The sequence below is a fragment of the Hemicordylus capensis genome, chromosome 12 (assembly GCF_027244095.1).
Source record: "Hemicordylus capensis ecotype Gifberg chromosome 12, rHemCap1.1.pri, whole genome shotgun sequence".
NCBI classification, from domain to species: domain Eukaryota; kingdom Metazoa; phylum Chordata; class Lepidosauria; order Squamata; family Cordylidae; genus Hemicordylus; species Hemicordylus capensis.
The window spans coordinates 19,048,648-19,074,349 of NC_069668.1; the positions used below are offsets into that span (position 1 = coordinate 19,048,648).

At 53.3% G+C, this 25,702-nt stretch overlaps 1 protein-coding gene across 1 annotated transcript in view; it reads right to left on the bottom strand.

Annotated features, from left to right (window-relative positions):
- KSR1 (kinase suppressor of ras 1) overlaps positions 1–24,930 on the bottom strand; it is a 72,385-nt gene extending 47,455 nt beyond the window's left edge. Inside the window, exon 1 of the mRNA XM_053275248.1 lies at positions 24,342–24,930. Coding sequence (XP_053131223.1) covers positions 24,342–24,590 — 249 coding nt within the window. The 5' untranslated portion in view covers positions 24,591–24,930. The remainder of the gene's footprint in view (positions 1–24,341) is intronic.
- Between the last annotated feature and the right edge of the window lie 772 nt (positions 24,931–25,702).

Consider the following 25,702-nt stretch of genomic DNA (forward strand, 5'->3'; position numbering starts at 1 on the left):
GAGTGGCCCCATTATCCCCTGTGGAGAAGATCTTGCAGTGCTCACACATGTAGTCACCCATCCAAATGCAAACCAGGGTGGACCCTGCTTAGTAAAGGGGACCAGTCATGTTTGTTGCAGCAAGACCAGCTCTCCGCCATGGTCATTGTCCCTCTAAGGCGTGCGCACGCTCACAGGTTTTTGGATGTCCACTCTGTTCATTTAGATCCCGCTCAGGCTGACTCACGAAGGCCACATTCTAGTCCAGCCTCCTGTTCCCCACAGTGGCCCACCAGACACCTCTGGGGAGCCCCCGGGCAAGAGGTCTGTGCAGGCCCTCTCATCTCCTGCTGCTGGGGCTCCCCGGCCACTGGGATCCAGAGCTCACCTTGTCAGAAGGCCCCTCGACCCTTGAGCTGGACGCCAGGGCCAAAGCCAAAAGGCAGACCCGACGTGTGTGCATTCAGGATGTGCTGGCCCAACCTGGTGTCCTTTGGTGCTCTGTTGATATCCTAACTAGCTAAACTTCCCAGACTTGCTTTTCTTTCCCTCCTTTAAAAAACAAACAAACAAACAAACAAACTTGAAACCTTGACACACAGTTGGGAGTTTGGGGAAAGAACACACACACACACACACCCAAAAGGCAAGCGTGCGTGGAGCCGAGCAGACGTGCTGTGAAGGCTGGGAAGCCAAACAGCTCCTCCAAAGCAAATGCTTCCTAACCTCGCAAGGCAACGTGCCAGATTTATTTCAGATTTATTTCCACACGTGGCCCTTGAGGCCAAGGGACGCTCCGTAGATTTCGTTTGTTTGCTTGCCCCAAATTCGGGAGGACTAACCTCAATGGCCTCAAATATGCTCTGTTCCAATTGGGAGCAGGATCTCTCAACTTCAAAAGAAAACAGCGGGGTGGGGGGGTGGGGGTGGGGACCAGCATTTGGAAGCAGAGCAAACTAGGTCAAGTCTGTATTTCCCACCACAGGAATTTTTCCAATTCCAGCACAAAACCCCAACTGCGCAGTTGAATTGGAGGACAGCAGCCTTTGGGATTGGTCATTTGTGTACACACACACACACACGCACGCACTGAAGTTTCTAGTCCTTAAGATATTTGACTGCAATTTGGCCAAAAGAATGACACATTTCCTCTCATCCAGCTGCTCCTTCCCAGCAGGGAGCGACTAAAGGGACATCTTTTCCCCTCGCACAAGGTGGACATGTATCACTTTGCTCGCGCATGATGTGCGAGGAGCAAGTATTTTTCACAACCTCAAGCCAACTGTGTAACTTTGCATGCACATGTGCAAAGTGCAAGTACTTTTCACAACCTCAAGCCATTAAAATCTTGAGAATTGCTTTCAAGAGTCACCTGGGGACAGATACCGATTTCTGGAGACCCCAGGGCAATCCTGAAGGGCAGCAGTGGGGCAGGATTCTGGGATCACTGCATACGGTGGGGAGAAGGTGGTGCTCCCCCCTCCCCCCCTTCCGCTTTTTCAAATTCTCAGTATCCAAAAATGGCTGAAAGAGACACATCATCCTCCCAGGCGGATCAAGGGGAGGGAAGCTACCCGAAAGGCATAGCGAGTGATATGCAAGTGATAACATTGCATTTCAAGCCTTTCGCCCACAGTGGTCGAAACAGAGAAAGGACTGTGTTCAGAGAAGCAAGCATGGCCCGCCCTTGGTTTAAAGTATCAAGAAGGCTCTGGGGGCAGGAGGAAATTCCTGCTTCACACCAAGAGGCATCTGCTGACTGTGTCGCTGCAAATCAAGTTTTAAAGAGAGGAATCAGAAAGCAGGTTGCTAGTCCACATGGATAAAAAGATACCACGCTTTTCAAAAGCTAAAAGACCCAGTGCAATCTCATCACAAGCAAAGAACTGCTACTTTGACGTTGTAAAACTCATTTCAAAATTTCAAGTATGTCCATCAGCAAACAGGAGAGTGGCATGTGCCTGTACTGAAGAAGCGAATGAAAGTACAAGTTGCTAGCACTCATGGGGCACAGTTGAGAGACAGGGAATACAAGAGTCCTATTCAGACACGGGTGTACTGTGTACACAGAATACTGCACAATATCCACACATTATGTTGAACACAGATACAGCAGGGCACTTTTTATCTGTATCATGCATTTGAGGGACCCGTACCCAGATTCACTTTTAAAACAAATGCAGGTGCAGCCAGGCGCGCACAGACATATGTACGAGTACACAGACATCCGTACCCTTGTCCAACATAATGCCTGAACAGGGCCAAGGTGGAACATAGGAAACTGCCTTATACTGAGTCAGACCCTTGGTCCATCTAGCTCAGTGTTGTCTACCTAGGTAGGCAGCAGCTTCTCCAAGCTTGCAGGCAGGACTCTCTCTCCGCCCTATCTTGGAGATGCTGCCAGGGAGGGAACTTGGGACCTAGATGCTCTCCTCAGAGCGGCTCCTTCTCGAGGGGAGTATCTTACAGGGCATGAATTGTCCAAGCCACCTAATGGCGCTGCAGGGAAATAAATTGCCTAGGGAGCAAGAGGTTGCCGGTTCAAATCCCTGCTGGTATCCCAGACTATGGAAAACACCTATATTGGGCAGCAGCAATATAGGAAGATGCTGAAAGGCATCATCTCCGACTCAACGGCACAACTTTACTTTATGAATTGTCCTCTTTGCTAAGCAGGGTCCACCATGGTTGCATTTGAATGGGAGACTACCAGTGAGAGCATCGTAAGGTATTCCCCTCGGGGATGGGGGCAGGGCTGCTCTGGGAAGAGCATCTGAAGGCTCCAAGTTCCCTCCCTGGCAGCATCTCCAAGATAGGGCGGAGAGAGAGAGAGAGAGAGAGAGAGACTCCTGCCTGCAACCTTGGAGAGGCTGCTGTCAGTCTGTGCAGATGATACCGGACCAAGGGTCTGACTCGGGAGATGGCAGCATCCTCTAAGGAGACCGGTGGCCGGATTTTCCAAGGATTTTAACTAACAGGGGGCAGAAAAGCCTCCCCCCGCCAACCCCCAGTTTGCCACAGACACTCTATCCCAGGATGTTGAAGAAGGGGAACCACCCAAGGCAAAATACCAGGAACAGGGACCAGAAAAGCAGGACGGTTAGAGCCCGGGATGCAGAGCAGAGTCCGAGACGCGGCCGCACTTACTCGCTTTCCCCCAAGCATGGGACCATCCTGGACGTGTCCCCCTGGCCCACTACCGCCCCGCTTCTAGGGCTCAGGGTGCAACTGGAGCGGGGAGGGAGCCCCACGCCACTCCCCCAAGTAGTCCTGGCGCCCAGCGGCAACCCTTGCAGCCTTCCCAGGGCTCATCCTCCGCCCGCGTCCTCTGTGCGGCTGTGACAAAAACGTGCACTTAATTATCACTTCCAGATAAAAATAGCCCCCCTGATGATGATCTGCTGTGCACCTTGGGGCCGCAGGCTGGGTTACGGGGGCAGCTCTCGCGCCCAGAGGACTGCAGCAGGGAAAGTGGGCAGGCGTGGCAGCAGGGAGAACGGCGGTGCGGAGCGTGGGGTGGGATGGGGGCGGGGGGAGGCCGGGAGACTGGCTGGGAGAGAAGGGAGCCATTGTTTCCACGACATGCCTTTCGTTTTGCCGGAGGGTGGATGTCAGCAGAAACAAGATGCCGGGGCAGACCGAGGGCCAACTCATAGGAACATAGGAAACTGCCATATACTGAGTCAGACCCTTGGTCTATCTCGCTCAGTGTTGTCTTCACAGACTGGCAGCAGCTTCTACAAGATTGCAGGCAGGAGTCTCTCTCAGCCCGATCTTGGAGAAGCCAGGGAGGGAACCTGAAACCTTCTGCTCTTCCCAGAGCGGCTCCATCCCCTGAGGGGAATCTCTTGCAGTGCTCACACCTCCAGTCTCCCATTCAGATGCAACCAGGGCGGACCCTGCTTAGCTAAGGGGACCAGTCATGCTGGCTACCACAAGACCATCTCTCCTCTCCGCAGAGAACCCTTCCAGCTCAGTCAACCATTATCTTGCAGAGCGCCCCGGGTGTCTTTCAGAGCCCGTCTGGGTCACTGCATCAGGCATTCCCTACCAGACCCGGCTGCAATAAACCTGTAAGCCTCAGGGTGCCACAAGGCCCTTTCGTGGCAACAGACGGACACGGCAGACCCCTCCGGCAGCGCCCAGCTCACAGAGGTGAACTGCAAACCGTCACTGAGTTATTGCTTCACGTCCCCCCGGATGGGGGGAAACTCAGCTGAGCCAACCCAACCACCGCCCGGGTCATAGGAACCGAGAAAGTGGCCACATACCGAGTCAGACCCTTGCTCCATCTCGCTCAGGATTGTCTGCACAGATGGGCAGCGGCTTCTCCCAGGTTGCAGGCAGGAGTCTCTCTCCCAGCCCTCTCTTGGAGATGCTGCCAAGGAGGGAACTGGGAACCTTCTGCATGCAAGCAGGCAGGTGCTCTTCCCAGAGCAGCCCCACCCCTCAAGTGGAATCCCTTACACCTGTCGTCTCCCATTCAAATGCAAACCAGGACAGACCCTGCTTAGCAAAAGGGGGCAATTCATGCTTGCTGCTGCTGAAAGGCATCATCTCATACTGCGCGGGAGGAGGCAATGGCCAACCCCCTCCTGTATCCTACCAAAGACAACCACCAGGCTCTGGGGTCGCCAGGAGTGGACCGCACAACTTGAGCTTTACTACCAGACCAGCTCTCTTGCCCAGGTGTCTTCTGGGTGACCACATGGGCTTTAAACGTAGCCTCCACGGTAGCACCAATTTGGATCTGCATCCCTGCCCAGCGGCTGCAGTTTATCACGGAGAGGGGAGAAAGCGCAGATTGGTGCTGGCTCTCATGAAAAGCCGCACAGAAGGAGGACAACCTGTGAGGTGGCTCCATTCAATTCAGCCCTGCCAGGTACAAACCAGATTTCAGGCTGTGCTGAGGACAAAAAGAACAAATGCATTCTCTCTCTCTCTTTCAAAGAATATATAATCTCTTTCAACGCAGAGTCATGACCCAGGTTCACCACTCCTCACCTTGCATTCAAAGTCCGTATTTCAGCTGGACAGGCAAACAAAAAACAAACAGACCCTTTTCCAGAGGAATTTCCTCCCCACAGACGAGGACTTGAATAGAAGAATGATAACTGGAGCGCCGTTGGATACTGCGAGGGTCAGGTGACGCACAGCAATTAAATCTGGCTGCAGAACAAGTTTCCTGACATCCGTCCAGCTCGGACAAAGTAGTAAAAACAGGGAGGGTGTGTGTGTGTGTGTGTGTGTGTGTGTGTGTGTGTGTGTGTGTGTGTGTGTGTGAGAGAGAACTTCATCCAAGTTTCAACGGCCCATTTGGAGAAAGCGCTGAACTGCAGACTCTCGGCTGTTGGGGATTTGGATCTTGTGCCGAGAGCGCCCGTTCCACTTGGAGGCCCTGGTCAATTATTGATAAAACTGGTTTGCAAATCAAGTCCAGATTGCACTGCTTCTCACGCTGCCCGCCTGGGCTCCACGGCCCAGAAAACGGAAACGGACCAGATAAGACACGCCCCGCTGCCCATTTCATTCACCTGACCTGTCCCACGCCAGGTCAGGTTCCATCAGGGTTGCCCACTCACACCAAAGCTATTTCTGGATATTTCCCCCAGGCCCAATATTTTGAACAAGATCCAGCCACTGAAAACGGCACGGTTGCTGACAAGGGCCGTTCGGAGATCAGTGCCGATTCCTGGAGACTCCAAGCCGATCGGTGGCCACTCTATCTACCTTGCAGGGTTGTTGTGAAGGGGAAACAGAAGAGGAGAACCGCCCATGCTTCCCTCAGCTCATTGGAGGAGTGGAGGAAAGGGTTGCCAACTCTGACAGAAGCTGGACCTGGAGATCCTCCCCCCACACTATTTCTGCACAAGAGCAAGGCACTAAGATCACCAGGCTTGCTTTCAAAAGTGAACCTGGAGATGGGTGCCAATTCCTGGAAAAGCCGGACAGTGGGCAGTCCTCGCCTGCGTACCACAAGGCAAGCGACGGAGCAGCTAAAAGCACAGGCTGAAGCAATGAGGTCATTTTGCCGCAGCTTCGCCGAGAAGTAGGACTTTAAAGTTATACTTTAGAAAATCTTCCAGAATAGCTTCAGTCATAAGAACATAGAAAGCTGCCTTCTACTGAGTCTGACCCTTGCTCCATCTAGCTCAGGATTGTCTACACTGACTGATAGCAACTTCTCCAGAGATCTTCTGCAGCCCTACCCGGAGATGCTGCCAGGGGTGATTATGGGTCCTTCTGCGTGCCAAGCGGATGCTCCACCACTGAGTGATGGGTCTCCCAACCAGGCACTGACCGCACCAAGACCTGCTTAGCTTCAGCAAGGTGCCCTTAGACCATGTCCTGGGACCCAGTAGATGACCACCAACTTCAGGTCTTTTTTGCCGCCTTTGTTCTCTCTCACATTGTAAACATTAAAAACGGAATAAAAAGTCAGTATGAAACCAGCCACCGGCTTGCTCCATCAGACCATTTCGCCGGGGGGGGGGGGGGCAGGAACGGGCACTGTCTCGAACCCAGGAAGCAAGCGACCGGCCTAAGTGAACATGAACTAATTTCATTGTCTTCTCAAGTGTTTCGGGGTGGTGTGTGTGTTTGTTTTTTAACGTGCTCCTTGGCAAAGCTGGGCTTTTCTCCCTGGCCCTGGATTCCTCCAGAACAGCCACTGCGCCAGCCTGCGCAGCCGAGGCAAGGGGGAGAGAAGTGGTTCCTCATTCGGAAAGCGCAAGAGGCCCACAGCACGGCTGTCATGCGCGGAGTCAGAGCACTGCTCCAACGCCGCCTTGGGCTCTCACTGGCAGCATCCCGGCAAGCTTTTCAGCCGGAGGTGCCTGCCGCCGGGAGTGGAACTTGCAGCACGCGTAGAGCATGTGCTCCACTCCTGAGTTTCAGCCCTTCCCTCCTGCTGCCTGCCTGCCAAGACCCACAACCCGCCAGAGCCCAGCGCCCCACTGAGTGCGGAAGAGGCCCAGCCCGAGCGGTAGCCTCTCTCCCTCTCTGCTTACCTGCCATCAGCCTTCGCTGCGGCCAGCCACAGCTCCTCTCAGCACCCTTCCTGGCCAGGAAGTCCGCCACAGACAGACGGCGAGATTACCTGGGCGCCTGGCTCTCCGGCTCTCTGGACCGGCTTATCAGCATTGTGGCCGCCAGCCTGCCCAGCCCCAAAGCCCGGCTCTTACCACCTCCCTCCTTCCTGCTCAGCCACTGCTACCGGGTCAGGATGACATCACGCAGCAGCTCTTTTCCGCACACCCTGCCAGATGCGCTTGGCCCCTCGGGGTGGCGGGGTGGAAAGCCAAGCACTCCCGTCTCCGAATGCGGCAGAAGCCGATGCAAAAAGTCCAGCTTCCTCCCAGGAGGGAGAGCCAGCCGTCTGGCTGGGTGTCTCTCTCTTCTCTCTAAAAATGCAGCCCCTACTTTCTCTGAAGTTTCTCTCCCACCACCACCACCACCTCTCTCTCTCTCTCTCTGTCTCTCTCTCTCTGCAATTGTCTTTTTCTTTTTAGCTGGAAAAGAGGCCAGGCTCAAAACAAGAGTGGGATGTGTCCTACTGGCTAAAACAATACAGAGCTCTCTGGCATGTGGGAGGAACATAGGAAGCTGCTTTAAACCAGAGTCAGACCCTCGGTCCAGCTAGCTCAGCATTGTCTACCCAGGCTGGCAGCGGCTCCTCCTAGTTTCCTGGCAGGAATCTCTTCCCAGAGCGGGCCCCATTATCCCCTAAGGGGAATATCTTACAGTGCTCACATGGAGTCTCCCATTCATATGCAACCCTGCTTAGCTTGGGGGGACAAGTCACGCTTGCTACCACAAGACCAGCTCTCCTCCTAAATGGTGCAGGCCATCTAGCTCAGGATTGCCTGCACAGACTGGGAGCAGCTTCTCCCAGGTTGCAGGCAGGAGTCTCTCTCAGCCCTGTCTTGGAGCCAGGTCTTCTGTCTAGTATGGCACACAGCATCCTTCTCTTTGGCCCGTGCGGTAGCATTTAAGGAGGTTGAGCGGGAAGGCCTAGCTATCTTGGAGATGCTGCCAGGGAGGGAACTGGGAACCTAGATGCTCTTCCCAGAGCGGCTCCAACACTTAAGGGGAATATCTTACAGTGCTCACACATGTAGTCTCCCATTCAAATGAAAACCAGGGCAGACCCTGCTCAGCCAAGCAGACAATTCATGCTTGCTGCCACCAGACCAGCTCTCCTCAGACCCTGCCAGAACTGCACAGGGAAACCGATGCTTGCCTCTTCAGCGAAAAGAGAAACGGCATCTTCAGAGGAGATGGAGGCCCACGCAGGCATCAGCGACTGCTGTCTGGGCACGCAACACACACTGCTACCTTTGCAGGGGGCAACCCGGGTCCAGTGGCAGAGAAATGTGACCCAGCGCACTTGAGCAGACCTTAGAAATATTCCCCCAAGGCATCGCTGAGGCAGCAAAGCCAAGCAAGAGAGTCTTGCAACATCTTGGGTTCTCAAACTGGGATCTTGCAGGACAACAACTCCCATCATCCCCTGCCCCAATGGCCACAAACTAGACTGAGCCTGCAGCAGGTGCGGAGAGGAACTTCTCGCATTCTCCCTGGGAGAATTTTTTAAGAACCTTATGAAAACAAATTGACAGCGCTAAACAATATTGCTCCAAACGCAAACAGCAAAACACAACAAACCACCTCGGGGTTTTCTTTTAACGAAAGGCGGTATAGAAATGTAAAAACAAACAAATAAATAAATAAATAAAAACACGACACACCCCGTTTCACCCATCCACACTGTAATATATTGCCTGGAGTAGGAAAGCCACCAAAACTTTCGCAGTGAGTGTAAAGAATAAAATCTGACCCAATTACATAAAAAGAATTATGTGTAGTCTGGTTTGCACGGAACTGAACAACAGGAGTGAGCTTTTCTGAGATCGCGATTTGCCATAGGTTCCGATACGAGATACCCATCGACATGGTTGGGTTTTCCAAGTGTTTGGCTATAGATAACCTGGCAGCAGTTACCACATGCACAATTAATTTAATGCCCCAAAAATACATTTTTGTGCCACCATTTGCCCCCAAGACAGCTCTTTGCTGCTGTTTCAGTTTCCTTTCCCATAAAAGGAACGCTTCATTATGCTGCCTGGGTTAAGCAATGTTGCCAACTTTCCAGGATTGGCCTGCCACCTCCAGGAATCAGCAACCACCTCCAGGTAACTCTTGAAAGCAGTCCTCAAGATTTTAATGGCTTGATAGTGTGTAAAATATTGGGGGGGGGGGTCTCCAGGAACTGCTTGTGTGAGGAGGAAAGCTGGTCTTGTGGTAGCAAGCATGAATTGTCTGCTTTGCTAAGCAGGGACCACCCTGGTTGCATATGAAAGTGAGACTAGAAATGTGAGCACTGGAAGAGATTCCCCTCAGGGGATGGAGCCGATCTGGGAAGAGCAACTAGGCTCCAAGTTCCTTCCCTGGCAGCATCTCCAATGAGATAGGGCTGGGAAAGAGACTCTTGCCTGCAACCTTGGAGAAGCTGCTGCCAGTCTGTGAAGACAATACTGAGATAGGTGGACCAAGGGTCTGACTCAGTATATGGCAGCTTCCTATATTCCCTAAGATCTTTCCTGGCTCTGAACTTGAGATCTTTTTAGGAGAGGAAAGCTGGTCTTGTGGTAGCAAGCATGCCTTGTCTCCTTAGCTAAGAAGGGTCCGCCCTGATTGTATTTGAATGGGAGACTACATGTGATATGAGCAACGTAAGAGATTCCCCTCAGGGGATGGAGCCACTCTGGGAAGAATAGAAGGTTCCAAGTCCCTTCCCTGGCAGCATCTCCTAGATAGGGATAGGAGAGATTCCTGCCTGCAACTTTGGAGAAGTCGCTGCCAGTCTGGGTAAACAACACTGAGCTAGATGGACCAAGGGTCTGACTCAGTATTTGGCAGCGGCCTCTGTTCCTCACCTTCTACGCTGCCCCCACACCCCAGATCCCAACACCAGGTTTGCTTCCCACCCTGCAGACCAGCAGCATGGGCAACCCTGCTGGCGTGCATCACCTCCACGTGGCCCCTGAGGAGGCCAGGCTTTCCCGCAGCCGCTTTTACAAACCGCTCCATCATCTTTAAGCACTCTCCGCTGCATCAAGGTAAGTGCTCTCGTGGGTCCGGGTGGCCATGAATAATTCATCGGCCTTGCCATAAAGACGTGGTCCGAGACGACTGAAAGGAGATCGCTTCGGTTTTTTTTAAAAGAGCGGTTGGAAAAGATCCATTTGTGGACAGGGATGGGCAGCCACAAACTGCACACAGGTCAGGCGCAGGAGGCCACCAAACGCCAAGGGAGATGCACAGACCAGCTGAAAAATCTTCCCGTTCAAACCAGGGTTTTATGAGAGCCAAGTCCATTGATATCACTGAAGCAGGAGCCGTCAAGCAAACGATTCGGAGGGGGACACCGTTTAGCAAAATGACCCCTCATTCGTATGCACAAGGTCCCAGGTTCAAATTCCAGCATCTCCAATCAGGGCTGGGTGAAGCCCCCTGTCTGAAACCCTGGAAAGCCCTAATGTGGAGGAATCGTTCGACATGGGGGGGAGCATTCAGACCGGGTCATTCTGCAACCCCACCGACAACCACAAATGGCACAGCCCAGGAAAGGCTACACCATACGAGTCTTTCTCCACAGTATTACACAAACTGTCCCAACCTCGCTCATGAAGGGAGTGCCAACCGCGGCTTCCAGGAATCTGCCTTCTTCCCCGAGACTCACAGCAGTTTTGCAGAACACACCAGTCTGAAACAAATGGCAATTGTGCAAAAATAAATCCTTGGGGGGGAAATTTCCTTCCTCTCTCTACCACCACCATCCTGTCAGACCCGAAGACGGGGCTGGTTCAGGGTTGCACTAAGGCATTGCACCATGCACACTGTAATTGCAGGGACCGAGAGGAGCCAACTTCCAGCACACACAAGGAACTGCAATCTCCTGATCTGACCAACATTCTGGTCCTACAAAAATCCACTCTCTTCCACCGAGCCCAGGTCACCAGATGCAAAAGGCATCGGTGGCACATTTCTTGCACTGGTCTGTGTGAAGCTATCCCACTTCTAACACCCCTGCATTGTGTGTTGAATCTTTATGTTGTTGTAACTAAATAAGTATATTAACATCCCAGTTCCTGGGCGGTTCTCCTAGTCCAAGGAAAGAGGAGGTGATGAGAGGCTGGCTTTTTCTTAAGAAGACCATGCTCAATTAATTCATAGGAAGCTGCCTTATACGGAGTCTGACCCTTGGTCTATCTGGCTCAGGATGGTCCTACACTGACCAGCAACAGCACCTGAGATTGAAAACTATCTTTTCCATCTGGCAGGGACTGAAGCTGGGGCCCCTTCTGCATGCAAATAATGTACTGAGTTATGGCCCCTCCCTGACACAACACACAAAACAGATTCATCATTTGCTGCTCACCTAGAGTGTGTAGGAATCGCATCCAAGTATTAGGGGAGAGGAGCTGATCTTGCCATGGAGAGCACATATGGTCTTGGCAAAGCAGGGTCCATCCTAGTTTGCATTGGGATGGCTGACGACACACAAGGGCTGTAAGATACCGCCCTTAGAGGATGGGGCTGGCCGAGCATCGGAATTCTTGCATGCAGGAGGTCCCAAATTCACTCCTTGGCAGCACCTCCAGGTAGGGCCACCCAAAGCCTTGGAGAGCTGCTGCCAGTCGGTGTAGACAACGCTGAGCGAAATGGACCAGTGGTTTGACTCAGTATAAGGCTGAACCTCTGTTCCTATCGACCTGCATGTACCCTACGCACAGGGGTGTGGAGACCAGTGTTGTTCCCTCCAAGGCGTGCGCACATGCGCGCACTCACCAGTTGGTTGAGTCGGGATAGCCCCATTCTGAATGCACATGCGTGCACACCGCGCCTCGACACTCGATACGGCCGCCCAGAACACAACTCATTCCGCACACAGATGAGAAGAACTAGAGGGAACACTGGTGGGGACGAGCATCTTGGCCCTAACTGGGACGAGGCCATTTGCCATGTTGCTGAATCCCCCCACCCGTTCATTCAATCCCCCCACCCATTCATTGACCTGCATTCAAGCAGTTCATCACTGAACGCAAGGCCAAGAAAGGAGCTCCCACTCAAGCGATTCAACTGACTGAGGAGGGGAAACTTTGCAACAGGGCTAACAACAGCCTTGTCCCGGCACAGACCACGCCCCCTGCATCTTACACGGAGGCAGGGGGCGTGGCTTGGGCACGCATGTGCACTAATGCGCCCGCAGGAACCAATGAAGGCAGGAGTTACCGGCGGGAGCTTGGCGGCCTACGCGGGCCTCGCTCAGGATTTAACCCTCAGCCCAAGCTGGGCCCGTGGAAGGCGTACGCAGAGTCACAATGAATTGTCACAGCCTGGTGCTGGTCAGCCGCTCCAGTGCGCTCCAGTGCACGGAGAGGGGAGACATTTCCTCCAAGTCTGAACTGCTCACCAAGAGGCAACAGGTCGCAAGCGGAGAGAGACGTCCCATCCTGCTTCCTGAGGGTGGCTCACTCCCCTCCTCCCAGCTGTGGCCGTGCAGAGAACGCGAGCAAAGCCAACCCCAAACCGTGTCACCACGGCACCTCGAGAACCTCGAGAGGTCCGTCGTGTGGGCTGGGGAGCCCCCCGATGCATTTTGGCAGGGGCATAAATCTCCCGCAGGAGCCTGGAGAAGGGAAAAAGAGCTCTACGGCCAGCATCCAACCGGAGACTGCAGATGTCTTTCCCCTGGCTCACTAGTTTCCTACGTGCATGAATTTCCCCCCAGAGAAGCATGAACTTTTGTGAGCCCCGCTGGAGGGCCGGGCGGCTCTTCCGTGAGGCGAGGTGAGCTGGCAAGACACCCTTCTGCCCCCGGCTTTCTTTTTTCTTTTTTAGAAGTGGGGGGTGAGTCAGTGCACACATGCAGGGTCGGATTCTGACGTGCTGAGGTCCTAAACTATGTCATGCTTTAAAATAGCATTACAACAATCCGTATCTATAACCCTTAAAAAAGGATTCTGAAAATAGAATAAAACTCTGTGTGTGGGTGTACACACACACATAAACACACACACACACAAACTTATATCATATTTGAAATTTTGCAAACCGCCTTGGGATGAGCTTTGTGAACGGCGGAACAGAAATCTAGCAATCAAATATACAAGGAAAGACAAAGAGTTTAACAAAAACAGTTCCCTTGCGAGAAGCCTATTTGCATTAGGAAATGAAAATACCTTACAATTTCTTACTTGGCATTTATGAAAACTTTAAAAGTACATTAAATGCAACGGATCCCCACCACCACCACCCTCTGCTCATTTCTACAGACTCGCTGTCAATTGCAGAGTGTTTATTTCCCCACATTGTAAATTGTTATAATTCACACTGAGTGGATCCATCACAATGAAATGCTAAGGAAATATGCACTGGAGTAACTGTTATCACAATATTTACTCCGGTGCATTCCACTTTAGACAGTAATCATTATACGGGTGCATATTTCTTATCCTGTCTGAGTAGTACTAATTGCCTTTTTGTTTCTCACTCTTCAACCTTGGGAAGACAAGCCCAGGAAAAGACAGGTCCAGCCCTGAGCACCAAAGGCAGGTTTGTAACAGCCATGACCCCATGGCAGGGGGGGAAATCACATCCAAAGAGAGGCCCACAAGTGTGGTCTTGCTTGAATGGAGGTAAAGTGTGCCGTCGAGTCGGTGTCAACTCCTGGTGCCCACAGAGCCCTGTGGTTTTTCTTTGGTAGAATACAGGAGGGGTTGACCATGGCCATCTCCCACGCAGTATGAGATGATGCTTTTCAGCATCTTCCTAGATCGCTGCTGCCTGATAGAGGTGTTTCCTGTCATGTGGGAAACCTACCAGCCCCGCTGCACCACCAGCCATCACTAACGACCACTCCCTGCCTTCGGCTGAGGAGACCTAAGGATCCAAGAAATCTCATCGCTTCACGCATTTGCCACTGGTTCCTAATGCTGCCTTTTGCAAAGCGCTGGCCCAGTGAGCCAAACAGACAGGGGTGCCAGGAAGCCACTTGAGCACTTTGGATGCCAGTTAAAAATAAAAACCGCTCCAGTTCTTTGTCTGTGCTGAAACAACACGCCTGGCGACCGCCGAAAGCCACACACAGCCACGTGTGTCTTCCACGGGGCCCATGGCTGTCTAGTGGGACAGATGCTTTGCATATAGAAGGTCCCGGGTTCAATCTGGCTTCCAGGAGTCCCTGAAGTTCCAGGAGATGGAGGGCGATTCCTAGAGACTCCTGGCCACACTTGTAGAGTTGGCAACCCTGCCCGCCTCACAGGGTTGTTCTGAGGGTTTAGGACAGACAAAAGGAAGGACTTCTTCACACAGCACATAATTAACCTGTGGAATTCTCTGGATGTAGTGATGGCCACCAGCTTGGGTTATTTTAAAAGCATCTTAAACACACTCAGGGAGAACAGGTTTATCAGGGGCTATTAAGTCCTGATGGCTATAAGCCACCTCCAGGCTCAGACGTCGGATACCTCCAAATTAAAGTTGCCACACACCCCCGAAATTCCAGGTTTCACCCGGATTTTAAGCATCTCACCCAGATTGCTTAGCCCACCCAGATTCACCCGGATTTCAGCTTTCATTAAAGAAGGAAGGAAGGAAGGAAGGAAGGAAGGAAGGAGAAGAAAGCTAAGTTCTGGCATCTGGTGGGGGCCACCGTGGAAAACAGGAGGCTGGACTGGATGGTCTTGGAACGCTGCCCCCCACCACACACACACATTTTCCCAACCCCCAGCGGATGCTGCACCACTGCCGTTTCGGCAGCCGGAGCCCCACACACACAGCTCCACCTCTGGACTGCCGAACCGTTGTGACTGTTTGGGCATCGTGGATGAGCGTTTCCGAAGGAGAGAGAAGAGCTGAGGCATGGGCAGGGTCTAGCGATGACCGCCCCCCCCGGGCTTCCGAAGATGGGTTGTGCTCCGCCCCAGGCGAACTCATTTGCTTCTCTACCCCCCACAGGAATGGTGGGGCGTGGGGCGGGCGGGGGGAGAAGAGAGGCCAATGAGGCAGCCGAAGGGGAGGGTGCAGTGTCTATTTTTAGGACCAAAAGGCCAGCCTTGCTTGCACATGATCACAAGGCTCCCTGGGGTAACCTCCTTTTCCTCTCCTCTGTGCATCCAGGCTTAATGCTCTCTCTCGGAGCACGGTCTGGCAGCGGCAACAACAACAACAACACACAGGGACCAGTTCTCAACAAGCCCCTCTCCCCCTCTCCATTTAGTTGGAGGAAAACAGGAAGTGTCTGCATTCGCTCCCCTCCATCAGGAGACGGAGCATGTATTTGAGAGCAGCAGGCGCTTTGCTATGCGCTCAGCGCACACCATCTGCTGCTCTCATGAAGGACTTCTCTTTTTTAAAAAAGAAAAAGAAAAAAGAAAAAAACCAACCACAACTGTTGCCTAATCAGGCTGAAATAAATTCACTGGCTGGGAAGAGAGAAAGGGAGAGGCGAGGGGGTTGGCGTTTCTCGAAGGGCCAGGAGACAGACCCAGGCCCTCTGCAGGTGGCGGGCGCAAGAAAGCCCCCGAGAAGGGTCCCTGGCAATGCTCTCTCTAATTTTTCCCCCCGTCTGGAGGAAGAATGAGATTCTGGGCAGCAGGATCCAGGCAGAGTGTGCGCACCATGTGCATTCAGAGCGGGACCTTCCTGATTCAACCTGAGCGGGATCTAAAATTAACTGGGCCGACATCAAAAAAGTGTGTGTGTGCACATGTGCATGCCTTGGAGAGAGCACTGGACTCCCTGGTCTTTTAGACACTCGTCTGAAGGTTCTCCAGTGAGAATGTCCACCTGAATAGGCAGGTTTCACCTGAATGTTTCATCCCAGGATGCACTTCAAAGTACATCAGAACAGCCCGGCTGGATCAGACCCAAGACAGGCCCATCTAGTCCAGCATCCTGTTTCACACAATGGCCCACCAGATGCCACTGGAAGCCACAGGCAGGAGTTGAGGGGCATGCCCTCTCTCCTGCTGTGACTCCCCTGCAACTGGTACTCAGAGGCATCCTGCCTTGGAGGCTGGAGGTGGCCTGTAGCCCTCCGACTAGTAGCCGTCGATAGACCTCTCTCCTCCATGCAGTTATCCAAACCCCTCTTCAAGCCGTTCAGGTTGCTGGCTGTCGCCACATCTCGTGGCAGAGGGATTTGGATGGTTTTGATGTTTTTGGAATATTATCAGCACCACGCCCAAGGCTGTGCAGAACCCGCCTGATCAATCTCCCCCGTCTCCCAGGCATGCGGTGTGCTCCCCTTGACAATTCTCAGGCGTTTCACTGCAGGAGGAGAGCCTGACATGCGCTTCTAATGCCTCCATACCTGTAGAGCAGCAGCTCTTCCAGGGGCTCCCAAAGGAGCGTCTCTCCAGCGGCCGTTGCTGGGATCTCCTTGGCGTCTGTTTTCGAACTGGGAGCCCCTCGGGGGCAGAGACCCAACTTTTGCTTGGCTTTCGCTCTGGCAAGGGCTCCGGGAATGTGTGTGAGGGAAAAGCCCGGCAGGCAGGTGCTCCATGCATAATTGATGAGCAGCCCCCTCAGGCAAAGGTCAGCCTTGTTAAGCGGCCCCTGCTTAAAATGGCGGCTCCCTCACAATGATCGGCCACGGGATAGTTTCACGGAAGGCACCGCTGCCCACTGGGCCAAGGGGGGCCGCCTTCTCAAAATGGCGGCTGCCTCATGTTCAGCGAGGGGGGGTGGGCAACACAGCCCCTCTCCAGGCCAGCATGGAGTCCCTCTGAGGGGGTGTGGTGGGGGTCTCCCTCGGGCCTCCCTTTTTAGACTGGGAGGGAGCCCCTTGGGGGACGGGGAGCCAGCTTCAGGCCCTTCTAGGGGCACTCAGGTTGGGGAACCAGCCTTGCTGACGGGGCCAAGAGGCACCTTTCAAAATGGCGGCTCTCTTTGGCAGGGGAGGAGTTAGCAACTGTCCCACTTCAGACCCTCATCGCTGCCCTTCTGGAATGGGGAACCCCTTTTCTGATACCTTTTGCTATGTAAGCTGCTCTGAGAATTTATGGTTGAAGAGTGGTATATACATATTTTAAATGCACAACAACAACAATATTCTGATTTACCACACTAAGACTCACAGCAACCTACAATAAAAAAGCAAATTCATCTAAATGCAGTGATGATACAATGGGAACACTACTGTAACCGACAAGTCAAAAGGCAACCAGCATAACGAGGAGAGCTGGTCTGGTGGCAGCAAGCATGACTTGTCCCCTTTGCTAAGCAGGGTCCACTCTGGTTTGCATTTGAAAGGGAGACTACATGTGAGCACTGTAAGATATCCCCCTTGGGGGATAATGAGCCCGCTCTGGGAAGAGGACCTGCATGCTTGCATGCAGAAGGTTCCAAGTTCCCTCCCGGGCATCTCCAAGAGAGACCAGAGAGACCCTAGTTAAAATCTCCATTGAGCCATGAAACTCACTGGGCGATTCTGGGCCAGTGGCTTATCTCTCGGCCTAACCTACCTCGCTGGGTTGTGGTGAGGATAAACCTTGAAGGAAGCATGGGCTATAAACATGAAAAATCAGTAAACAAACCACTAACGTTCGGCAATGCTAGAGTTGCCCAAAAGCGACTGTGATCACCACTGGCCACCTCGTGGCGACTTTTTTTGATTCCTGCTTGATTTAATTTTATTATTATTCCTGCTTTCCAATCTGGTCAAGCACGTTTCCTTTTTGAAAGAAGCAGAGAGGAATCCGCTTATGAAAACAAAAGCTTCAGCCTTCCGAAAGGACAAACCAGAAGGCTACCCCGACATTCCGCTCAACTGGATTCCAGGCACCCAGACTCTGCTTTTTTTGGAAAGCGGCTGGGTTCTTCTGCCTCCGTTAAACAATGCTAATACCGTATGATCCAGCAGCATACCAACTGTCTGACACAGGAGAGAAATGGTTCACGGGGGAGTTTATTGGGAAGCAATCCTTTCCCTATGCCCGGCGTGCTTTGGTGGTTCACCTTCACGGGGGGGCACTAAAGTGCACACACAAGAACTACAAAGGAGCACAGAATCACTCCAGCCCATGGCAAACACGATCACCATGCAAGATGAGCCTCAGGATAAATACAAACTAATCTCCGACTCCAGGTAAAGGGCATTCACATGCCCGTCACCGAAGGCTCTTCTCTCCCTGCTGTACATTAAACTGGCCAGTTTATTTATTATTATTGTTATTATTTTTAATAAAACCTGATAATGTTTCCAACGAGGCTTAATTTCACAACCTACGGGGTTGGATTCCCGACAGCCGCTGTCGCTAGGATTCCCAACTCAGACTTAAGCAGGTCTTGAAGCATACGAATAGGGCGAATATTTATAAACCACTTCTCATCCAAAGTCCCCAAAGTGGTTTAAACAAACAGAAATAAACCAACCAACCATATGGCTCCCTGTATGCAGTCCTCCAAGTGTGGTCGCACCATAGTTTTGTATAAGGGCATTATAATGTTAGCCGTTTTATTTTCAATCCCCTTCCTAATGATCCCTAGCATGGAATTGGCTTTTTTACAGCTGCCGCACATTGAGTCGACCCTTTCAACGAGCTGTCAACCACGACCCCAAGATCCCTCTCCTGGTCCGTCACCAACAGCTCGGATCCCATCAGCATATACTTGGAGACGCCAACCCAACCCTGGAGATCTGGCAACCCTCACTGTAACTCAAGCATGATCGAGAGCTATCTGGATCGGCAGCGATCCAAGGCAAACCTTCGAGGGTGTCAAGTGCCATTGCACTGAGTGGGACCTACTCCCAAGTAAACACTGTAAGAGGTTGGGGAGCACGGAGACCAGCCTGAGCCAATGCATATTGACCCCGAAAGTATGTCCCACAGGTTCCACTTCGCAAATAGGCATGCATGGCACCACAGACTAAGCACAACGTAAAGGTAGAGTGTGCCGTCGAGTCGGTGTTGATCACAGATTGACACCGACTCGATCTGGTGACCACAGAGCCCTGTGGTTGGTCTTTGGTAGAATACAGGAAGGGTTGACCATTGCCTCCTCCCGTGCAGTATGTGATGATGCCTTTCGGCATCTTTCCTATATCTCTGCTGCCCGATAGAGGCGTTTGCCATAGTCTGGGAAATATACCAGTGGGGATTCGAACCAGCAACCTCTGGCTTGCTAGTCAAGTTATTTCCCCGCTGCACCACTGGGTGGCTAAGCGGAGGCAACGTAGTCCTGGCTTATCCTAACAAGTCACGGCGGGGGCGGGGGGGGGGGGAGACACTGAACGAAGCAAGCTGTCTCTGGCTCCCAGCAGCCCAACTGCGCCCGTTTCTCCCATCCCACCCCTACGCAAATGAGAGCTGCGCTGCCTGCAGGCTAGCCATGCATCAGGTAGAGCCCACACAACTCTACCTGGTGAACAGCCAGCCTGCAGGCAGCGCAACTCTCACTAACACCAGGACGGGATGGGATGAGAGAGAGGCACCAACGGAGCTGCCAGGGATCCGAAGCAGCTGAGCTCGTTTCGGCAGCCTCCCGGATCCTTAGGGCAAGCCCGCTGCCGAAACACCTGTCACTCTTCTTTGCTTCCATTGAAAGTGTCCAGGCACTTGAAATCCTCCTGCCACAAGACAGGAGGAGAGCCGGTCTTGTGGCAGCAAGCCTGGGTGGTGCATTTTGCTAAGCAGGGTCCGCCCTGGTTTGCATTTGAATGGGAGACGGCGTGGGGTGTGAGCACCGGAAGAGATTCCCCTGAGGAGATGAGGCTGCTCTGGGAAGAGCATTGGCCTGCTTGCATGCAGGAGGTTCCCAGTTAGAGTTAACTAACATCTGACATCTCCAGATAGGAGAAGATTTTTTTTTTTTTTTTTAGGACAAGATTTTTTTTAATTGAACCAACAAACTACCAAAGCATACAGTACGTTACCACATCTCCAGAGACCAAGAGTATATGGCAGTTTCCTTGGCTCCTATTCCACTAGGCTGACACCACACATCTGGTCATGTAGACTCTAGGGGCATGTCCTAGAACTGAGAAGGAATGCCCACTGAAATGCACCGGCTCCTTTCAAAGCATCGTGGAAGGCCCCGAAATAAATTCTGAATGGCCATTTGGAAATGCCATGCATCCCTATGGCCCTTTGGAAGGAACCAGGGCGTTTCAGTGGGCATTCCCTGCCACTGGCTTCAGGACGTCCTGACACTCGTCCACCGTCGGACTTGCAGGCCGATGGTCCCGGGTTCGATCCCTGGCAGCGACTATAGGCAGGGCTGCCCGGAACCCTGCAGAGCTGCTGCCAGTCCAAGTCAGGCAACGCTGAGTCATCCAAAAAGGACTGCCCCGATTTGCTATCGGTTTTGCAACCCAGCCACTTGTCCTGTGCATTACTTCAAGTGAGTGCAGAAAAATGGTGCAATACAAGCCAAAAAAACCCGCAAAACCTACGTGGGGATTTCCATTCTGAGATGAGATCTTCTACCCGTCTTCAAGCCGGCAGGAGGGCACTAATGAGTCCCGTCAAGGAAGATGCATCTCCAGGCGACACACACAACCACTTCCGCCCCAACACTGTGCACAGTGAATGTCTCCGTAAGTAAAGAGCCCAGCCGCGAAGCGATTTTATCTGGCTAGAGCAGGCCTATCAACCTTCCATTGAGGTGCGGGAATTTTGCCGGTGATTTTACACTCAGTGGGGAAGGAAGTCTGGTTTTGCAAAGGCCCAGGAGGTCACTGCACCCACGGAAAGGTCACAAGATGTGGCAAGTACTGCCGGCTGAGACGGCTTTTAGGAGGAGAAGGTTGGCCGCGACTCAAGCTCTTAATTTATTATCATTTATTGAAAAGAAGTATGCCCCGCCCCTCCAGTCTACTACTGCTCAAGGCGGCTCACAAAAGAGAAACCATGTAAAATAAAACTAATAAAATGAAGCTAATTAAGTTAAAACATTGGTTACTGAAAAAGCTAAAAATTGAGAATTGTAAAAATTAAAGAACCTCCCAGATGTAATCAGAGATGGGACATTAAACAGCACTAAAAACACATCTTTCCAAAGAGGCTTCTTAAAAACACTGAGGGAGGGAGTAGGTTGAAGCTCTTTGAGGAGGGCGTTCCGAAGTCGAGGGGCCACCAGCGAAAAGCCCCTGTCTCTAGTCCCTGCCAAGCAGATCTTTGTCAGTGGCGGGGCCATGGCAGGTTCATATAGGCGAATGCAGTCCGGCAGGTACCCAAGCCGTGTAGAGCTTTAAAGGTCAAGACCAGCACCTTGAATCTAGCCTGGAAGCTGACCAGTAGCCAACAAAGCTGACGCAGGATGGATGCAACACTCATGAAGCGTCTTGCACCCACAAGCATCCTTGCCAGCAGCGTTCTGGGCCAGCAGAAGCTTCCGAACCGTAGAGCGTGACACGATAGCTATGTGAAGCCTCCACACTGAGAGGCAGTATACCTCTGAGTTCCAGGTGTTGGGAGGCAACAGCAGTATACACCTTCAGGCCTTGCTTATAGGCTTCCCAGAAGCATCAAGGTTGGGCATTTGTGGGAAACAGTATTCTGCACAAGATGGATATTTGGTCCATGGACTTTTGGTCCAATGGATTCTGCAGGGCTCCTCTGAGGCAGGAAATGGAACTTCCATGTTCCAAGGCAGTCTAACTCGCTGGGGGTGACTGTACAAGCAGGGGAGAGGGACGTTTAGGCTGTTTCTGCAGAGGTCTTCTCTCTCGGAGTTTTTCCGCAGCAACACAGTAGGGAGCTACTCCATCTTGGAAACCGCTTTGTTGGCGATTGCAGCATGAGTTTCCGAGGGCCGAACCCAACTTCGGATGAGGATGACGATGTAATCTTTGTGGGTTTTGCTCTCTGAGGAGTGAGCTACAGGCGTTCCCCGCGGCTGGCTGACCCGTCATTCCACTTGTGAGCGTTCCACAGTGGCTTTTCTGTTCCTCATTCTGTGGAACCAGGCGGAAGAGGTCTCCGTCATACCGAGATCACTTTCAGAGCAGAAGAGTTGGCCAGAAGGCCAAAGGTGTCGGGGTTCTGCTCCGGGGCACTTTCTGTTGGTCTGCTACGAAATCTCCCTGGACCCTGGCCAAGTCAGCGTTCTGGGGAACTCTGAGGTTGCTCAGAAACATCGGTTTGAAAACTCCGGAGGGCAGGGGGGAAGGAACTGTAGCTCAGTGCCAGAGCATCGGTTTTGCATGCAGAAGGACCCTGGCGGTGTCTCCAGGTAGGGCTGGGAAAAAGCCTTCTCTGCCTGCCGCCTTGGAGAAGCCGCTGCCAGTCAGTGTAGACAAGACTGACCTTGTTGGAGGGGACACTGCATGGAGGGCAACTTGCCAAGGCCCCCTGCAAAGGGAGGAGTGAGTCCCAGCAGCAAGGCGGAGTGCCTAAGGGTGCAGGCCAGAGAATCCAACAGGGGGGTACATGGAACAGAGGACACTCTTTGATGAGGCTGCCGCCAGTTCCCACCACACTCTTCTGGCCTTGCTTGGCATCCGTTGAGGCCTTCCCAAGGAGAGGGCCGTATCATTTGAGTGGGCTGATTTTGCATAGATCTGGATTATTGTGCATGCACCTCTGGGTTGGGGCCCAAAATCCTCCCCCTTTGACCTCCTTATAGGCTGAGCAGTGATCTGTCTATTTGCACTCTTATCATGTCAAATCGCAGAATTGCCCCCCCCCGCCAAAAGCACCCCACGTTTGTTAACCAGGATGAATACGTGAGCCAGATTGCTGGGCACTGCTCCCAGGGGAGATCAGAAACCTAGCTTCACCTCGAAGTAGAGAGTGAAGAAGAGGGAACCTGCATGGATCTTTCAGCGGCGAGGGGAGTGGCTAAGCCGGGCCGCAGAACTCGCCAGCCACCTGCCTGGCCTCTAGGTCTCTAGGCCCCCCGGCCTGAAGGGGCAGTGCTTTGCTCTGGTTTTTCTTCAACACACCTGTACGCGTGGAGGGATGCTAAATGCAAGGAGCTCATATCTGTTGGAATTATGCTTCCTTTCCTTTCCTCTTTGGAGTGAGGGGCTTGGGGTCCAGGAATCAACTTCTAAAGGTCAGTAAGTATGTACACACACACACACACACACACACACACACACACACACCGCAAGACATGACAGCCAATCCACCCACCCCCCCAAAGAAAGCAGTCTCTGTAACCGGTCATACATGCCATCATCTGCCATCCCAAACCATCACTATAAGAGGCGGTCTGATTTGCCCCTCCCTTCAGAAACAACCAGGGTTGCCCCCCCCAATATTGCAGACTGCAGACTTCCTTCTCTTACCGTGGGGAGGGTGTGATCTGCTCCCAGTCCTTTTTTCAGGAAGAGAAAGGCCCTCCCCAATATTCTGCCAAATTGCTCACATTTTAGCCCCATGTAAAATCCTGGGTTGCAGCTGTTTTACTCGGGGTTTGGGGGTTTATTGGATTATTGGAATTTTGTGTCGGTTTGCGAGGATTTCGTAAGCCCCCTGAAGGTTGGGGGGGGGTGTTTGTGGAAAAGCAGGGCAGTACAATGCCTTAAATAAGCCATAATGAGTAAAGGGGAGGAAATGGAGAGATTACCCTAGATACACCTCAATAAAATCCTATTGCAAAAAAAAATCAAGAACAAGAAGAAAGCAGGTCATCTTTCCTTGTCTCACCACAGTTACGACCTCTTCCAGGCACACTACAACATTCACAAGGCGAGAGCGAGAGAAACTGGCCCATGTCAAACCGGCCCATGTAGCCCACCAGGGCATCAAAAGACAGGGGACCTCCACACACAAGAGCAGGACCACGGGCCCTTTTTCCGCCGGAAGGTGCCCAGAAGGTTTCGCCCTGCAGATGCCGTGATGGGCATGGCCCTTTGGCTGGACGCCGCTGGCCCAGGGCTTTGGCTGGAGAGCGGCTGAGAAACATGGACAGACAGACAGACAGAGAGAGGCAGGGAAGGAAGGCTACAGAGCAAGACAGGACAGGATAGAGGCCTGGAGGGAAGGAAAGATGGATAGAAGGAGGAAAGCGCTGCAAGAAGGATGGAGAGAGAGGAAGGATGGATGGATGGATGGAAGGAAAGAAGGATGGGAAGGTTTAAAAGGAGAGAAGGGTGGGCAGGCGTGCAGAGAAGGGAAGCCTAGAGAAACTGACAGATATGCAAGCCAGGAAGGCGGGGACAGACCAGAGAGACCCCCATATAGGAAGAGGAAGCCTTTCCAGGATGATATTCCAAGGAACTCTTTGCGGCCATTGTTTTGCTGGGCGGGGGAGGGGGGGCGATTCTGAGCTCCCGCAGAGACAGACTTCCGCTCGCAGGGCGTGGGGGGGGGTATGGGGTGCCCCCCCCCCGGTGCGCCTACCTCCAAGGTGCGGATCTCCTGCTGCGTGAGGTCGTTGGAGGCGGCGCACTTGGTGCGGAGCCCCCGCAGGCTGGAGAGCGAGATGTCGATCAGGTCCTGCAGCTGCCGGCACTGCTGCAGGGCGCAGCCGTCCCGGCCGTGGCGGGGGTCGCGCTGGGGGGCGGCGGCGGCGGCGGCCCCGGCTCTCTTCTCCACCATCCTCGGCGGCGGGGCGGCGGCGGCTGCTGCTGCGGCCGCCGCTTTATCCATGCCTCGGCATCGGGGAAGCGGGCGGCGGCGGCGGCGGCGGGGATTCTCTGGGGTGCAGTGAGCGGGCGAGAGCAATGCCGGGCCCGGGCCGGCGGCGGCCCCTCCGTGCGTACTGGGCGAGCCCGGCTACTAATCCTGCTCAGGCTGAGCGAGGCGGCGGCGGCAGCAGCAGCAGCATGTCCAGCAACATTTGTCCTTTACAAGAAGGCGAGGAGGGTCTTGCAAGCCAAAGCGAGAGAGGAGCAAAGGAGGCTGCTTGCTTCCCAGCGGCAGGGGGGCTCACGGGCGGGCTGGGGGTGGTGGGGGGCACGCAGCCAGCAGCAGCCTCCGCCTGCCCGCCCGCTCGCTCGCCCTCCCTGCCTGCCTTCTCCAGTCCAGCCAGCAGACTTTGCGGATCAGCTGGGGCCAGGTCACCACCGCCGGCAAGGATGCTGGGAGTTGTAGTTCGGGGAGCTGATGCTGGGTGGGGGGGCGTGAGTTCTGGGGGCCCCCCGCGGGCCTCACCCGCCCACGCACCCGCCGCCCTGGACTCCTGCAGGTGTTTCTTTGCAAAGAGAAGAGCACGAGGAGGAGGCGGCGACTGGGGGCAGCAGGCAGCATTCCAAGAGGTTGCGGCAGCAGCCAGGCCGAGAGGATGCTCCCTCGGGCTGGAACTTCTGCCTGGCGGCTGATGCGCGCCCCGGTCCACGCAAGAACTGGAGGCACGCCGTCTCCCCCCCCCCCAAAAAAAAAGGGGGAAAAAGAAAAAAGGCTGGGTTTTTTTGCAAAGAGTTTGCAAAGCCAAGCCAAGAACACTCTTCGTTTTTCTTGCAAAAAAAAAAAAAGGAGGTTGCTTGACTAGCAAGCAGAAGGTTGCCGGTTCGAATCCCCGCTGGTGTTTCCCTAGACTTCTGGAAACACTGATATTGGGCAGCAGCGCTACAGAAAGATGCTGAAAGGCATCATCTCACACTGCGAGGGAGGCGGCAATGGTCAGCCTCTCCTGGATTCTACCCAAGACAACCACAGGGCTCTGTAGGCGCCAGGAGTCGACAGCGCCTTGACGGCACACTTCACCTTTTACTTGATTTTAAACACAGAGCTTCAACTTCCCACTCACTTCAGACCTATAT